The sequence below is a fragment of the Ischnura elegans genome, chromosome 12, assembly GCF_921293095.1.
Source record: "Ischnura elegans chromosome 12, ioIscEleg1.1, whole genome shotgun sequence".
NCBI lineage: Eukaryota > Metazoa > Arthropoda > Insecta > Odonata > Coenagrionidae > Ischnura > Ischnura elegans.
Window position 1 is genome coordinate 90,915,307 of NC_060257.1, and position 19,001 is coordinate 90,934,307.

Below are 19,001 nucleotides of genomic sequence, written 5' to 3' on the forward strand. Positions count from 1 at the left end.
TAATCGATAGCTGCTCTTGACTGTGCGATACACAGGGTGTAGTTAATGTTAGAATTCCCTGTGCATTCATAAAATTGTTCCTGCTCAATTTGAGTCGAAACGTTCCATAGGTTAGAGGGAATTTCTCCTGTAATTTATTTTCGACTTCCGCTTCGCTGTACGCTACAGTTGATAAGCATGGGTTTGTGAATTACCACTGTCAGAAGCTTCTTTACTTGCCCGATTTCGTCCGCCCGTTCGAAGACTCAACTTTATCGGTAGCCTTGGATCCCTAGGCAGTACTTCCATACCTGCATTCGTACTCTAAGGAAATTCGTGAGGAATTCTGGAGTGTTCAGTACAGAATAATTTTGCAGATCCTGCCGCTACCTTTGAGAAGGGGAGGTCAAATTTTGGGCAGTGTCTGGGGCATTCCCTTTGTTGAGAGGTCGAGAGGATCGACGGCAAGACAATGTCTTTAGCCAAAGAAGAAGTCAGTGCATGCATGAAATTCACACGCCTGCGATTCATATTCTCGTCACGAAACTAGTGTTCTCTATTTACATTATCACAACTAGTAAATATATGAACGCTAACTGCGGAAAGGCATTATGACCGAAAAAAAACTAGTAAACCCATATTTACCACGTATATAAATTCTTTAGATATTTTTGTTTCATATGATTGAACATTTGGAACTTGTATACGCGAATGAAATAAGTAAAATGTTTTAAGAAAGCTGGCTACAGATCTTTTTCATTAGGGATTTGTTTCTTTTCTGCTGTAAACAAGAATGTTTTGGGACATTTCAAGGAGAAAAATCAATATGCAACCAAATAATATTATAAATATTTATCTGAATAAAGAAAAATATTTTGACTATATTATTTCAGTTTTCTTTTGCTCTTTTGTTATTCAGATTCCAAATATTCAATTTTTATTCGGGTATTTAACCATTTGTTTTATTGAGATATTCCATTTTCATGTCAGTTGGAAGTATCTTTGAATAGGCTTTTTTAGCAGGAGCGTCTCTTCTGCGTTCTTTATTCTCAAATAATCCATTACTAAGCCGTCAGTGTTCATGTTACAGAACACCGTGTGGCGCTCCTCGGATAAAAAAGTTATTTCTCTGTATTTTTATTTGGAAAAAGTCTTTTTTATCTTTGTCGAATTTGTTTTTTATGTACCATTTTAACATGTACAAATTCTATAAGCCCCCTTACCGCCATCACGTTCATGATAAATAGAAGCAGGGGTGCAGCCAGGAATTAAGGCTATGGGGGTTTTATGCGCACTAATCCTTACGAGTGTGGGGGTGTTGCATACCTGCCACGGTAAGCAGGAGTTGCTGTGTCTCTCCCTCCTCCAGAAAATTTTTAGTAAGTAGTAGATTAGAGTAATGGTTCAAAATTGCGAGTTTTACGGCTTCCTGAGAGATATTTGATTAATCCTAATACTATTCTACAAGTAATACTGATCCAAAAAAGTAAAATGGGTTAAACTTAAAAATTTCTCTGAGCTCTGGGGGGGGTTTTATCCCCCAAAACCCCCTCTCGCTGCGCCACTGGATAGAATCTGTGCATTCCTTCGTTGAAAGATCATGCGTACCAAAGACGTTTATAGTGATGTGTCCACCGGCGCCGACTCTATGGGGCCTGAGCCCCCTCAAAAATTCGTTATGTGTGTAAGGAAAAATGTGTCAGGCTTGTCGATTTTCCACGGAGTGTCCAGATATCGGTACTCGAGTCATCAGGGTTATAATGTTGGTCATATGAATTTTCTAAAATGCTTAAAAAACTTAAAACTCAATACTTATAAAATTTCCCGGAGCAAGATCCCCGTTTGGCTCCCCCCAATATTTTTTGTAAGTCGGCATCCCTGGATGTGACTGAGGTAATAGGAGTCTTGAACAGGAATACAAGGAATACAGGATGACACTCAGGTGAACCGGATGTTATTTCACTTGTCTCCCACAGCTATATAGCCGGCAGCTGTGTACCGCAGGAAGGGAATTAGTCCAGGACTATACAATATTGCAGTCGTTGTCATGCTAATAAAAATGGGCGGATATACTCCCTTTTTGTAACAAACGTTGAGTCTTGCACCTAGCACCAACTTAAAGAAAAAGAAAAAAAAATCGTCCAGCTTGAACATAATACCTTTCTGCAGTAAGCGATTCAAATGTGCTATGTCACACCTGACACGGTCTGACATGATAACACTTCACAAACACTGTTCTTCACCTCCACGATTTACAACGCGATACATCACCCGTGTAATATCACTTGCACATATGCAACCACCACTGAACTTAACTCAGAAACTAACTATTCTATCCTTCAAATAGCCGACCGTTCTCTGTGTATAAATTAATAGAAAAGTCTTTTGCTCAAACATTCGTTTACATAATAGAAACTTCGATACACGGATGGCATCGATTACTCTCGAATCCAAAAACCATCATGATTCATATTTTAAAGGTAATAAGCATTTTTAAAGGATTAAATAGGCTTAATTCTTACAATAATATAACGTCTGAGCACCTGCAGGTTTATTTACAATCATTTTTACGTAGGCTTATAATTTCAAAAGTGTAAATAATACTAATGACAATTAGAAGGTTCTGAAAACCTAAATAACAACTGACTCTTGAGATTATTTACATGAAAACCAATACGATTGTAACAGTGCTAAAAATGCATTCCTATAGGCTAGCCATATGTGAAGGTATTGTTGGTTTTTCGTTGACTAGGCTATAGTAAAGTTGGCTAAAAGTGTAATTTCCTGATAAACATAACCTCTAAGCCTAGCCTACGTCAACACGTGTAAGCCTTGGGCGATATCTCCCGTCACAGATGCAAAGCAGCCTTCAGATTGAAGCACTCACTGTTTAAGTGAACCGCAGTTAAAATACATACTCAGCTTCAACCTTGACTCATGAAAAATCAACAGCCTTCAATACCGCGGATGCTATTTCGTACCAATCTATTGCGGAAGGAGTATTTTCCGACAAATTAAACACCTTTGTTGCTGAACCTTGCATGGAGTAATAGGTGTATCTGCAGGACTTAAAAGCTCCCGCAATATTCGTCAATTAATCACAAAGCTTAATTTGAGAGTGACATGACGAAGAGAGGGTGAAGGCTATGTCAGCGTTGGATTGAAGTACCCAGGAAGTGAATCTGCGCTCACTCATTTGCTAATGGGGTTACAACAAAAATAGCGCAAAAAATGTTCGAATAGTTAACAAAAATGTTTGAGAAATTTTTTTTTAGAAAGAAAGAACGGATTAGATAATGGACCAATTGTGTCTATTTACACCCCTTAGCCCACTTTTCCGAAAAAACCGCAAGTACTTTGATACGGTTTTTTGATGATGGATAGAGAACATGCTCGTAAGCCTCGCTCAGAATTAATTTCATCAAAAAAATAGCCCAAGCCATAAACAGTAGGCAGTGAAAGCATCAAAAATTTTCTGCCACGAAAGGTTACGATTTATTTATTGTAATAGATGAATATTCATGAGTCCTAAGTAATTATAATTCAGACATTATGAAAATTGAAGTAGGGGTAATACAACGCTATTATAGACAACAAAGGTAACTATACCAAATTATCACATTTCCATATCTGGTTGTAGCTTCCAGGGGGATTGCGTTGGTGTGGTGGCTGGAGTGTTGGCTTCCCATCCTGCGGGCCTGGGTTCAAATCAAGGCGGTGGTAGAAACTTTCCGATCCCTGCATGAGTCCAGAATGGAGGACATTTCAAGCACAACACTCCGTCCGTCGGATGGGACGTTAAGCCGTGGTCCCCTTGGTGCCTTTCGTTAATAGCAGGCTAATGCCGACGCCGGGTTTCTCTCCACCCTTCTTTCCCTGCGTCAAAAATCGTCTTAGCTGTCGATCTCCTCCAAATACCATTTTAACTTCCAGATGTTCTTTTTCCGCGTCCTTTACGTATTTTTTCTTCATTATTCGGTCAAACATGATTAATAGGGGGAAAGAAAATTCACTTGGTACCTAAATTCTTCTTATTGAAAATATTCTGCTCCTGCGTGAAAACATTCGTGTAGGCAGATATATCCTATGGCCCAGAAGCTTGGGCCATCGGAAAAAGTGATTCTAAAAGAATGGAGGACTTCGATACTGGGTGCTGAAAGAGGAATCAGCAGATAGAATGGACAGATTTGGTGAGATATGAAGATTAATATAGAAGAGTAGGAGAAGAAAGGAAAAAAATTATCGCCGTTCGCCAAAGAAGAAGAACAAGGAGCATCGGCAACGTAATCAGACTCAGGAGTTCCTTGGGAAACTTAGTCGAAGGAAATACAGATTGAAAAGTACTTAGGGGGAGACGGAGGGGCGATTATCAATAGGAGAGAAGGATGGAGGGGAAGATGAGCCTCGAGGAGAGATGAGGAAGAATTAGCTTTAGGAGAGAAATGGAGAGATGCAGTGTTTATAGGTAATAATCTTATGATTGCAATATTAAGTACGTATACGTTTTATTCTCGCGTTTTGAGGTTTTTAATGGTCATTGGTACTTAAATAATGTCGTAATTCCGTGGAAAGAACGGACTTAAACGAAGTGTCACAGTGGAACCTTCGGAGTGAATTTTCATTTCCAATTTCGCACCTTCACCAATTAAAAAAAAAGCGCTGATCCATAACTTAGATTTGTTCACAGACGAACCTGAAAGACGTTCTCTTGCGAGGCAAGAAATACCAACAATGTGGTACGGGTAAAAAAAAATAGCTCGAACAAATGATCGCAAAAGCCTAATTTGTGATGAAATCAACTGATGTAGTTCTTGACTTGAATTCCCTCGATATATTCAGCGTCAGCAAATCGATTGAGGTGACAAAGGCGAAAAGCCAATAGGAAGTGACGCAATAGCCCGGGGCCACGATTGGCAATGGAGCGATCAATTACTACCTGATTGTTACAACTTCCGAGGTCAGCGGTCCTCATTCATAGTTATCAATGGAGACGCCTTTATAGCTTCACCTTTCAAGGCCTAATTTATAAACTATTGCGCTCATGGTCATATTTTGTAGGCAATTAGTTACGATGCATGGACAAAAAATGCCTTTTCAGGAAATGAACTATCCAAAGGCATATGTCACGATACACTATTTCTCTCTCCTAAGTCTTAATTTTACCCCACCTAGTTGAGCTCAGGTTAAAATGCTTAGGTTGGCGTGGTTAACACATATACTTAGGTAGGGTAAGGTCATGAGGCCGGAGTATCTAGAGTTCTGATCTAGGAGGAACTGTCTCTCTGCACCTTCAAAATGTCACGTTACGTTTTTATCATGGCAAGATAATCCAAAGTAAAAACATTGAGGAGCTCCTACTCTATCCAGAGGAAGATTTACGTATTTTATCAATTCAGACACAATCGTTTCTAACAAAAATCCGCATTCTAAGGCCTGGTCGTGGCACAGTTAAGGCCCTGTTTTTGCAGATCTTTTGTACTACGACCTTAAATCTCAGACCCCATTCATTAAGTGTTCTTTTACCATTTGTTTCTAAATATGGATTGTGTTAAAGTTTAATAAATAAAACAGATGACAATAAATAAAATAAGAAAATAAATATTATTTTCGTTTTTCAATCCGTCTCGTGGTTGTCGAGCTATTGGTGGCGGAAAATCGACATCCTCAACCCTTTCTCAGATAAGTTGATGACGTTACCACCTGGTGTCGAGCGGGTCACCGCTTTTCCTCTCCCTTCTCCTTGTGTGTGCGCGCACATCATGTGGTCCGTTACTGTTCATACTCATGTGTTTCCCTTCCCTCAATAAAAGGATATTCCGGATCTAATACATAGACCGCAACTCTGTTGACGTCAAAAACTCATGAAATGTGGGCGGGGCAATTTCGCGTTTTTTTAATTTGAAACTTGCGGAGCATTAACTTTTCTTCATAACTCACTTTTCCTTTCCATCAATAGATATCTAATTCTTCCATGGAATTGCTTTGATGTGGATATTACTTCGAGTCTATCTATTGAGGCAGGAGTATTATCCGGCTAATTAAACACCTTCATTCTTCATCCATGCATAAAGTGCAAGGCTCTCGTAATCTTCGTCCATTAATCATGGTGCTGTATCCCAGGAGGACATGAATGGGAGAATCAAGTCAAGGCTAACGTTGAATTGAAGCTCCTTGGAAGTGAATCTACGGAGACTCATATGCCAATGGGGAGCTGATAAAGGCTGGAAAGCGGAAAAATACCTCTCAGACGCATTAATTCCCCTTTTAAGAAGTATTCTTCTCAAAATCCACTTCTCTGCCGCTCCTATTTGAATTATTTTGGTTTCCAATGGTTCCAACTCTCGCCTGAATAATGAAGCAAAGAGGGCCTGTATTATTTTAAGTTATGCGATAAAATAATAACTATTCATCACGACACAAAAATTCATTAGTCCCCAAATTATGCTCCTTCTGCATCAACACACTTCTTTTCAATTTTTTTTTGTACGCTATCTGGAAGTGAACAACCGAAGCATCCTTCGGAGTACACATGTGAGCCAATTTCCTGTGAGGGCTGTATTTTTTAAGAAAGTTAAAAGAGTCTGCTTGGGTAAGGTCACGGCTGGAAGGGAGCTGGGGAATCATTACAATGCCATTGTTTGCCAGGTGCTCTTTAACTATGAATCGTGGATACTATCAAATCGGCTTGCGCACACGCGTACTCTGGAGGATATTTGGGTGGTTCACTTCCAGGAAGCGTATAAATCGTGGAAATCTTTCGCTGCGAGTGGTTTCTCTCCCTCTGACCTCCGTCACTCGGGCGCCCATCCGCCCAAGCCTCGGCGATCCCTAGGCCACTCTCCTGGGGCCTCGACGCCCTCTTACCCTCGGTGTGCATTTGTGGTGCTGCTGCTAGTGATTCTCTCCGGAGACGTAAACCTTAACCCTGGCCCTCCCAGTGTTTCCCAAGTGCATTTGTACTATCAAAATGTGAGAAGTGTAAAAAACAAACTTTCTACTGTTGATTCCCATTCACAAGAGTTCTCTCAGTTAGACATTATTGCGCTTTCTGAGACCTGGCTTAATCCTGCCGTTAGTGACTGTGAGTTATCCTTTTCCAATTCCCATTCAGTGTACCGTCGGGATCGACTATCCAGAGGTGGTGGTGTGCTCCTTGCCATCAACTCACAGTTCCCCTCAAAACGCCGCAAAGACCTCGAGACAGAGTGCGAAATAGTGTGGTGTGAAGTTCATCTACCCACGAACAAACTTGGAAAATTAGAAAAAGTTTTTGTTGGTTGTTTTTATCGTCCCCCCGCGAGTGATATTAGTGTCCTTGAAAACTGTCTCGACTCTGTATTAAGGGCTATTGATCTCGGCCCAATTATCTTGGTGGGTGATTTTAATTTGTCTATTCGCTGGGAGTCCTCAATGTCCGGCCATTCTCTTAATGCAGACGATAACTTTTTCTTGGAACATTTTATTCATGCTCTTCGCCTACCGCAACATAACCTCCACAATACCCGTGACCTGGCAACGTTGGACCTACTCCTTTCTACCGTCACCCCTGAGGCTATTACCCCCGGGCGAAATATTTTCGACTCGGACCACGAGTCCCTGGATGCGACTTTCCTTTTTAAAAGTTCTCAGAAGCTCCGCAGAGCTCAACCCACGACCCCCGCCCAGTCTGGGCAAAGGCTTGCTGGAAGGACATAAATCACTGTCTCGACTTAATACCCTGGGGTGTTGTTTCCTCTTTGTCCCCTGAAGAAGCAGTGGACTTCCTCTACGCAATCCTTGAGAGCATCACTAAAGACTTTGTCCCGATCGCCAGCCCCAAGACGAAAAAATTCCCATTCTGGTTTAAAACTGAAACAATCCGCATTTTAAAAAACAAGAACCGTGCCTGGTATCTTTTTAAGTCCTTTCCCAATGCTCACACTCGCCGTTCCTTTTCTGACCTACGCCGTTATTCAAAAACCCTGATCCGTCGAGATTATGAAGAATATGCCCAAGCCCACTGCTCATCCGTTGCATCCAATCCCAAGAAATTCTGGTCCTTTGTCAATCGTCGTCGTAACCGGCCTCGCATTCCGAATTCCATTTCATACAATGACCTCAGCGCAGTAGATTCAGAGAGATCTAATCTATTTCTTAGATTCTTTTCTGAATGCCTTAAAACTCCTTCTAGTTACCCTCTAACCCATGATCATGCACTTACTCCAAATACCAATCACTGCCTATCCCAAATTCAAACCGACCCTCGGGAAGTCTACTCTTATCTTTGCAAGATTTCCCCCCATCGTTCCCCTGGTCCTGACGGTCTCAGCCCTATTCTCATAAGAAACTGTGCTTCCTCCCTCGCACTACCCTTATCCATAATATTTAACCGTTGTTTTTCTCTCGGAGTTTTTCCACCGCAATTTAAATTTGCTAACGTCACTCCAATTCACAAATCTGGGTCGAAAAGTAATGTCTCCAATTACCGTCCCATTTCTCTACTTCCAATTCTCTCATCAGTTTGCGAGAGAATTATTCTAAACAGGCTCTATTATTCCACGTCCCCTTTTCTATCTTCCTGCCAACACGGCTTTCTCCCTGCGAGATCATGTTTAACTAATTTGTCAGTTTTTCAGCACCATGCTGTTGCCTCAATATCTAAGAAAGCCCAACTTGATGCAGTATTTATTGACTTCTCAAAGGCTTTTGATTCCCTCAACCATAGTCTCCTCCTTCATAAATTAAGTAATAGGTTTAATATCCATGGTAATTTTTTCAGCCTCTTATCTAGCTTTATTAGTGACAGATACCAGCGCGTCATTCTTTCTGGCGTCTCATCTAGTTGGTCTCCGGTAACTTCAGGAGTTCCCCAAGGCAGTGTTCTAGGACCATATCTATTTAATTTATACATTGACGACTTAGCCTCCCTTATTCCCGCCTCGCAAGCCCACATGCTGTTTTACGCTGACGACTGCAAAGTTTTCAAAACCATCCAAACTCCCGCTGACTGCCACGAACTGCAAAACGCTTTAAATACCATTTCACGCTGGTGTCTTACCTGGGAACTAAAACTCAATGAGCGTAAGTGCAATACCATGTCCATCAACCTAAAAAAATTCCCGCTTAACTTTAATTACACTTTAAACTCAATACCCGTGAATCGCAAGTCGTCAGTGAAGGATCTTGGCGTATTAATTGATACAAAACTAAATTTCTCCGAGCACATAGAAACAGTTAAGTCTAAGGCCATGTCCCTTTTAGGCCTACTATACAGATACTCGGAAATCAAAGAACCACAAGCTCTTCGTTGCTACTTTTCGACAATTGTCCTCCCTGTTATAGCCCATTGCTCTCCTATTTGGGCGATGTCGGCTCCGTCAAATCTCTCCGCCTTTAAATCTCTTACTAACTTTTTCTCAAATATAGTAAAATATAGAGTACCTCACATGCGTAATATGCCCACTAACACCATTCTAACTTCTCTCTCCATTCACAATCTTCCTTCTGTATGTCTCAAAAGTGACCTTAAATTTATCTACAATATCCTAAACTCAATCACAGACTGTCCTGAACTCCTTTCTTTTCTTAATTTCCCTCCCGCCCCACGCGCACCCACTCACTGCTCCACACACCAGTTCCCCGATTATCACTCATTCAACGCTCACTTTTTTACCGCCTTCCTTCACTTCTGAATTCCCTTCCTCCGAGTATTGATCCCTTTTCCCTATCCCCGAAAGTCTTTACTAAACTGGCTCTATCTTATCTCTCTGAACATCAGTAACAACGCTTCCCATTTCTTACCATTGCTACAATTTTCCTTAGTTTAATATACTTGTGTCCTTTAATTTCGAGGTTTTGATTCTCGTTATATTCTATGTACGTGATTTTTTGCATATTTTAGGTTGATGTGATTCCCGTAACATTATGTGTATTTTATTTCTTGTTATATATTATTTATTATCTTATTATTGCGCCACTGTAAATTGGCAATAATTGCTGTATGTGGGCTTTTGAAATAAATAAATAAAAAATAAATAAATAAAAACACTCCTTGAAAAGTGCGTTGATGCTGATGGTGCATATTCGGAGAGTAATACATACAAAAAAAACTACTGGAAAATAATAAAAACTTTTGTGGTGATACATTTCTTAAATTTCTTTGAATTAATTTATTCTCATTACTTAAAATACACACCCTGTACTCCATGCTTTTCTATAGAATGGAGTTTTTTTGCAATCATTTTCTGAGTTTGCATATTCATATGGATTTGTTTTATAATGAAGGTATGCGTATCCATTTGGTTTCAAGGCTTTTAATCGTTATTTTCGCACCACGTCCGTAGAAATAACGAATTCATCCATGATATAGGTTTGGGTTCCGGTTTAAGGTGTGCGTCATTCCAATCCTGTTTAAATGGTTTTTAAGCTTCATACTCACTTACCACAGACCAAAATCATTCTTCTCTCGAAAGCTTCCACGGCGAATCGTATTTTTTTTTTTTCGGGAGTTCCGCCGCGTTGTTCGATGTCGCCCTTCAGCAGATTTAGGTCGAACAACGACTTCGAAAACATCAAAGAGTCACCAAGAAGGAAGACTTTGCCGTCTTTCGACACCTCGTCCACATTAAAAACTCGAGGGTAATCATTTTGAATGAATAACTAGAACTATATTTTTTGCAGACACAGAATTTCTTATTATTAAATCACGGCAATGGATTCTGCTGTTAACGTAATCTTCTGGTGATCATCTTGGGACCAGAACATGTTGTTAATCGTCGAAACCATGGTAGTGATTAGATAAAAAATTCTGTGGAAAGATAAATTCTAAGTTATTCATTCATCGCCTGACGATGCGACCTGTAATGGCCGCGAAAGATCGCGTCACAAAGCGGAGTACGCAGCTGCTCCAGAAGGCCGTCGACATCAATGAATCTCGCCGCGAATGCCTACGTCCCATGCTATTCCTTCAAAATGCTGTTATCTTCAAATGCGTTTGTTATCTTTCGCTAAATTTTCATTTTTTAGCGTGTTAAATAATGCTTATTAATGTTTGGATGATTCTTATATGTATGTTATTTTATAACTTTTTATATTGATCTCATGTTACCTTTTGCTGCCCTTTATTAACGTGTTAAATACTGCTTATTAATGTTTATATGTTTCTTATATATACTTAATTATGTAACACTATGTCTACATGCTTATTAATGTAACACTTTTTCTGTACATTGGGTTAGCATCCGTAAGGATAAACAATTATTATATTATCATTATTATTAATGCTTTGTAAATTCCACAAACTATCACCGGAAACCACCAACTTCGAGAGTAATCGCCAAGGAAAAGAGTTACCCCTCCAATTTTGATCCGAGAGGCTCTGGAACACAGCAAAACGCCAAAATTTGAATGGAATGGAGAGGCAGCTACTCAGTCCCTCGTTCACGCGCACGACATACTTTTTCCTGCATACTTATCCCCTTTCAGAATGTAAAAACGACAGTGCATCAATCAGTGCAAACCTGGATGAAACACGACCGCGACAGTCACGGCTGAAACGTATAGGTGCCGAGTCCAACTCCACTTATGACCTGCAGATGTTTGCGAGATCGTCGGCGAAACGGTCGTCATCAAACATCAAACGACGCGGTGGAAGCCCGGAAAACGTGTTCGCATCACTTCTAAGGCATCGCTTCACTTCTGAGTAGTATCTTCACCCTTGAGATCCTTACAATGGAGCCGCGATTTGGCTATTACCAATGCATGCACATATTCAGTTCTGTTTGAGTGTCGTCGCTACATCTTCCCTCCTTGGAGATGCTGTTTCTCGCAAAAGCGAACACTTTCAACTCTTGCCCCACCTGCATTCTTAATGAGTCTCTTTTGACGGGAGGACACTCATTCTCTCTCTCTCACCTAACTTCCTCTCCGTCGTCTCGAGAACGCGCCTGAGTGCCTCTCAAAATCATAAAAAAACAAATGACAATATAGTCAACTTTGGAGTAGATTAGAGACTTCTTTTGTGGAGCTGTGAAACAGGTAACCTATTGATAGCGTGCCGTTTGTTATTTACACAGAATTTTATTTATAACTGAAAAAAGGTTTCAACTAACTTAGTCGTATTCAGGGTAAAATTACTCGTGATGCGTGCTAGTTTAATGCGTGCGTGCGTATGTAATTGTTTGGAGTTTGAGGGAGATGTATAGAACATAGGGAGGGGTATCTACATGGGGTATCGGAACCTTGCTTCTGACAAGGTGATTCTATCTCAATTTTTTAAGCATTTGCTGGACTCTGAATATTAGGGTAAGTAATTATAATGTAATCAAGTTTCTCCACAATCAACGTAAAGGAAAAATTGGACTTTTCGAAGCAGTTCGAAATTTCTATGTTATGCCGTCAAGAAAATTACTCGCGGTTTTAGTACGATAAGCCTCCTTATATGAATCATGATTTTTTATTAGTAAATTAAAGGTCAAAACATCTATATTGTAGTTTCAATCCTCATCTCATCTACTCATATACCTGCGCAAAATCGGTATAAGAACCAATAGAGCTTTAAGGATTTTTTTAAAAAGCAGCTGATATGAAATGCGTCATAGAAAGTTCTCCCATTAAGTCTATAGAGATAAATAAGAAGTGCTCACGTTTTAAAATTGTCTCGAAAACGGCCCTAACTTCATTCCTGGATGGAACGAACTTAATTCGCTCCGTCAGCCGAGGCAACGAACTAAGTCCTTATCGACCTTGATCGCAGCGAATGAGGAAGGCGCCGTGGAAAACGTTCAAAGTGCTCAAGAGGCAAGAGGATTAGTAGTCGAGGAGAGAATAAACTATTAATGAATGGGAAAAGGTCAGAGAAGATACTTGGAAGGGTATGGAGAGATTCCTTGGAAACAGAAAAGTTCAGTCTCTTCGAGAGAATTAGGGTAATATTATTCCCCGAACAAACTTTATAAATGGGTTTTAGGAAAAGTACTTTCAAAGTAAGACGGTGTACAAATACTTTTACGAGAAGAAATAGGAGTTTATTGGAATTAAGATAGATAAAATAATATGTATGTATATAATAAAAAAAAGTATTTACCGGCCAAAAGCTGCATTTGCTGAAGAGCATTTTGAGAGAAAGGTGAATACTTACTGATAGAACTTTTAAGCTCTAAAGGTTAGAACTCTAACTAAGATTTTGAAGACTGAAAATAAGTCGGAGGCCGTCTTGTACAACGCCGAGTCTGGTCTCATTACGCCGGTTTTCTAACTTTCCTGCTGGGTCATAGAAAACGACTGTTTATAACCAAAAGAAACAAGTAACACGCAAATGTATCAACTGAAAAAATTGGTGGTTGTCTTGAGGGCCCGGTCCTCTTATGCGTCGCAATATACGGTATATATAATATTTATTGCTGTGTTAGAGAATGCTATTACAGAATAAAAACCATTCGTAAATTTAGGTGTAGCTGTTATTTTCCATTAATGAAAACTTAAATTATGAGTTACCATCGTTCATGCATGGACAGCAAAAGAAAATAAACTCATACGTTCCATTATTAAACAAGTTCTCATCATGATTTCTACTATGCTGTGTCATTATCTAGGTGATGACTAACTTGTATAAGTACATAATCATAAGTATTTTTTCCAGGGTTGTTAATATGGTGACAGAGAATTTTCTTACTTCATTTTGTGGTTCTCCTAAACTAAAGCAGCAAGCATTAAATAGCTATGAATGCCTAGAGTATAGCATTTTGCAGCCAGATTAGTCACGTTATATGAGATTACAGTCAAATAAAGCATTCTCTTGTCTTACTTTGGTAAATTATGTCGTAATCGTTTCTTTGATTGATTTTTGTTATTTTTAGCTAAAACAACGAACCATGTATTTTACTTACAAAATGTACACCTCAATAGTATCCATATTTTACTTATTTGGCATAAAATCCACTTTACTTTTTTTTCCATGGTTTAGTTTTGTAAAAACGCAATTTTTAATTCGTTCTGTTAAAGCAATGTTTAAAATAATAAAACTCGTGGCATTTCTGCGCTGGAGACTGTTTTCAGATTATGCATTTTCATGTGTGCTTAATGCATTGAAATACAGTAAGGCATTTTACACTCCGTAATACATGTTATCCATCAATAAAATGCAGATGATAATTTTCAAATCAATGGAAACGTGGGAAAGTTTTTTATATTAAATGGCATTATCCTCCGGAAAGTAAATAAAAATATGTATTTTACATTTAGGTCGTGTGCGGTAGGAAATCTTTCTTAAGCATCATTAACAAGAAATATTCGTTATAGAAGGAATACGTAGAGTTGGTTGTGATCTCATGCAGAATGCTATTCGCCCTCCTCAAGACACCAAACGGATCACATCCTCCTTCACATCGTTTGTGGTGGAAGCTAAGTTCCCAAGTAAGCTAATAGTTCCCAATGCGCCTACCGCTTTTCTTCTTATTTTCCCATTTAGTCCGTCTAGTCACCGCTAGGCGGTTAGCGCCGCGAGCTGTCTGTGAATTCGCGCGACTTCACTCCATCGCATCATTTCCGAGGACTGTTTGTGGAGTGGATAGAGGGTCTTTGATCCCAAAGCGAATTCTTTCTTTTTAAAGCGCATTGCCCTGCAAAATGGGATGGTTTTCCTTGCGCGCAGTTACCTTCTTCTCTTGAGAGGCTATCCCAATGGGAATTATTCTTAGGATGCTAACGGCTATGCGTTCTCCGGATAAAATTCAAAGTAATATCTTCCTCCTCTTTGCGGAAATAAGTGTGGTCTCTATAATATCCCTCTCCCCTCCTTCCTCAGAGCAGTGAACTCCCTGTGGAGAGGTCTTTTGACTGAAGATATAAAATGTGATCCCTTCGCTCTAGTGGAAGCGATGGTTCGTAACTATCATCTCGTCTACGCCCTTATCAATTGCTTACTCCTAGAACTGGTGGGAAATGTATACATGGTATCCAGAAGCTCGTTTAAAATTTTGAATGCATTCAGGTGTGTGATTCTAATTACGACCACTGGCATATAAAGTGACGGAATCTTGGCATTAATGAATATTTTGACGTTATTATTTTAAATTAAGGAGCTGTCATAGAAACATTTTTCCGGATGTAGAAATTTATTGTGTGTCTTCCTTTTGTAGTTCCATTCAGTTCTTATCTACCTCTGCATCCTGTCACCATCTTCCCCGTAGGCTAATTCACCTCTTGGCCCTGATTTTATTTCGACTCTTATTTTTTCTTCCCCGCCAGCGGAAGATTCACCATGTTCTGGTGAATTTTTTCATATTGCTTTTATAAAATCTCCGTGAGTGTTTGAAGAGCGACCACTGATCTTATTAGGGTTTTAAAGATCTCCAATTTTGTGTTCCTTGAGCAAATAGCTGATTTGGGGAAACGTGCACAGCAAAATCGGGTTTATTTGCCCTCAATTTACTCCATGTATATCTATTTCATCAGAAACTTTTTTCATTATTTATTACGCCTTCTACCTCCGTCATCTACACCTACTTGCTACTCCTCAAGCCGCTTCATTAGGCGTGTGGAGGGGGGTGTAGTTACAGCATCCGTTAATACTAATAAAAAAGATGGTGGAAGTCTTTATTGCCTGGGTTCGACCTAGAATTTGTTAAATCCATTTTATCTTCCGGGGAAAAACGAATTTATGGTTTTATTCGGTCACCAAAATGCATTTATTTGAAATGTTATCTTTTCTGTCAGAGCTGATGATACGGCATGGGCCCAAGAAGACGTTCTCCGTGTCGCACTGAATGATATGTGGCCTTAAATGCTGGAGGAATCCTAACGTATCTCGTGGATTCTGAGTCTTCCAAATTTCCCTAAATATTCTTTTTTAATCCATCTGTTGTCTAAATCTTCTTACCAGTGCCTTATTAAGCAACCTTTCCCCGAGATCGGTGCGATTCCTCCATGAAGCAAAAGAAAGAAAAACCCTCTTATTTGAGTGCTTGTCTTGACGAGTCCTTTTCTTTATTGTTACCATAGGTTGACGTTGATCTGCTATGTCATCTACCGGTTGTACCCTTCGTGGGACTGTCTGTCCCGGGAGCAGGAGGAGGCGCTGGTGGGTGCGGAGGGGGTGTGGGGAGGCCGGGGTGCCGTCCGCACCTTCCTCGCCCTCTGCTCCGTGCTACTCCTCGCGCAAGTCATCACGGCCGTGCTCCTAGCCGGAGAGAGCTCCAAAGGAAGCATCATGGACGTGCAAGCCAGGAGATTCGTCACGCCACTACTCACCTTCAGGTACGCTCATGTCTCTGTATAAACATATATCAAAGAAGATACTTTTTGTAGGTATTGATACCTCCATTGCACAAGCGCGCAACAATCGCCCACCCAATCAAATCCGCTCATCTAGTTACCCAACAATACCAATGCACTCAGCTGGCAGTGTCCGGAGCATATAAACGCACATATCCGAAGCTTGGAGAATTGGAATTAAGGGTTTTATACTCTGGCTACTGCCAGCTGGGCGCATTCGTATTGTTGGGCTACTAAATGAGTGGATTTGATTCGGTGTGGTATTGTGTATGGTATTTGGAGTATATGGCCGACAGCTGAGGTCATTTGCGCCATAAGGAAAGGGTATGGAAGGACGGGTGGAGAGAAAACCGGTGTCGGCATTAGCCTGCTCTTAACGAAAGGCACCAAGGGGACCACGCCTTAACGTCCTATGCGACGGACGGAGTGTTGCGCTTGAGATGTCCCCCTCACAACATTCAAGAAGGGATCGGGCAGTCTCTGAAAATTCTCTGCCACCGCCGGGATTTGAACCCGAGCCGACGAGGTCGGAAACCAACACTCCAGCCATCACACCAAACCGATCCCTAATTTGATTCGGTGGGCGATTGTCTAGCGTTTCTCAGTGGAAGTATCGTATTATACCTGTTTGGGTTGGTTTACACCGTGCGTGATGCAGATTAACCCGGTCTATCTCCCATCCTAACTTGGACTTACCTTTTCAATCACTTTAAGGCTCACCTGCTCATTCCTTCTATAAATCTTATTCTCTTCCTACCTCTCCCTCGTTAACCTAACACGCTGTCCTCTAACACCCTTTTCAACATCCCCCCTCCGCTAAGTATTCCCTCCATCCATACCTTCTGTCTCATCCGTATCTCATCCAGGAGTTGCCTCTCCTCACCCACCACATTCAGCACTTCGTCGCACCTCCTCTTCTCTGTCCACATCACCTTCTTCATTCTTCTCCATACCCGCATCTCCCACGCTTCTAGTCTCTACTAATCCTTTCTGAATGTCCACGTTTCCGCACCGTAAAGAGCTACACTCCAGATCAAACTCATCTTTATTATTTTATTTAACTCTGGCATAAGGATCATCTCATTAGCTCTTTCCCATTTAAAAAAATACCTCATTAGCTAACGTAATTCTCTTAATAATGCCCTTACTACTGTGTACAAATTACTCTAATGTACTGCCCAAAGTAATGAACAGCTCCACCTGCTCAAATTTTGTGACCACCTACTTTAATTTTGAGCCTCAAAATTAAAGGTCTTTGGTGATCATCCGCAATTATTTACAAACAGAAAGTAAATGAAAATAGTAATCGTTACTGAAATAATTCTCCAAAATTATCTGAAAATTACCTTGGTATTCTGTTTTGAGGATGCCATAAAGAGTTTAAAGGTTTACCGGTCGAGGTTTTGCCGAATGGAATGGAAAAAGTTTTCGTACATTATGCATATTTAATTTTGCCTTGACATCTACAAGATGCCTTTTAGTGGATCAATTTTCTCCAATAAAAACATAGCTATATACCCGATGGCGATACTTGGCAAACGTAAACATGCGAATTACTCAACGGGTATTGCAGTGCCAACTCTTCACAGAAAATATTTCCCCATTGTTTTTAAAAAGACATTATTTTGGCATATTTCCTCTAAGAAGGTGTTAAGGTAGACAAGAGCGAATTTTGGTTTTAGTGTATGGGACCAAGATTGGAATAGAAAATTCCCTGAAAATTTGTGAAAAAGTCATTGTGATCGGCCTGAGAATCATTTTATATTCCTGTAGACATTCGGTACTTGACTTTTTTCCCAGCTGTGTTTATATCATTTGCCTGAATACTTGTTTCAAAGCAACCTAATTTAAGAGAAAATTAATGGTATATGAGGGTAATTTCTCGGGTGTCCGTTTGGCTCCTTGTCTTTGCGATTGATGCACGCCAAGTTGGAAGGCTTTCCCAGTATCCTCAGGGGTAACCTACCAGCGAAATGTCGTCATTCACCATCCAGGTCTTAACCCGGAGGTAACCTTGATAACAATTCAACAATATCATTCTCTGGGAAAGCCTTTGATCCTACGTCATAGCATGATATATGTTAATTATCCTCGGCGGCCATATTTTTTTCGTTCAAAGGCTTCAATACTAACAAAAATTGTTGCCAGTTTCAATATAATTTTTGTTTGAATAAGTCAGTGAAACTGCTCACATGCCCTAAATTACAGGTGATTTTATATTTATTCCCTCTCTTATTAGAAGGAAACATAACGTAAAGTTTACCCATCTTGTGAAAAATTAAAAATGATTAATAATTTATTCAAAATTATAAATTAATTAATAGCTAAAAATAACACTATATTTATTCCCCTTATTGTTCGAATTGATTTTACCGTGAAAAATGTCCTTCTTTTGATGAATATTGAATTGTCTTAAATATTAAAATCTATATTATTACAGAAAGGTCTTTTACCATCATTCCGCATATGCTCCGTTAATACTGCATCTGCATTTATACGCTTATGACGAAAAATACAATCTTAATCTAAAATTTCACTGTTTACGCAGAATTTTGACTGAAAACTTGTGATTTTTCCATGTCGTTATACTCAAATCAACACATTCCTTTTATTTTAAACGTCAGAAAAAGGTTTAAAAAAAACCGTAAAATCCAAAAATAAACCTATGAAATAATCCGGCAAAAATATTTTAAATGAAATATAAGAAGTATGAGATATAATTTTTTGTTTTTGTTTACCCTATTGGTTACTAGGAGTGACTTTCATATTGC

The 19,001-nt window shown here is 39.8% G+C and overlaps 1 protein-coding gene across 1 annotated transcript in view; it reads left to right on the forward strand.

Moving 5' to 3' along the window:
- LOC124168747 (diacylglycerol lipase-beta-like) overlaps positions 1-19,001 on the forward strand; it is a 208,885-nt gene that overhangs the window by 117,302 nt on the left and 72,582 nt on the right. The window contains exon 3 of the mRNA XM_046547014.1: positions 15,958-16,212. Within this exon, the coding sequence (XP_046402970.1) occupies positions 15,958-16,212 (255 nt within the window). The remainder of the gene's footprint in view (positions 1-15,957; positions 16,213-19,001) is intronic.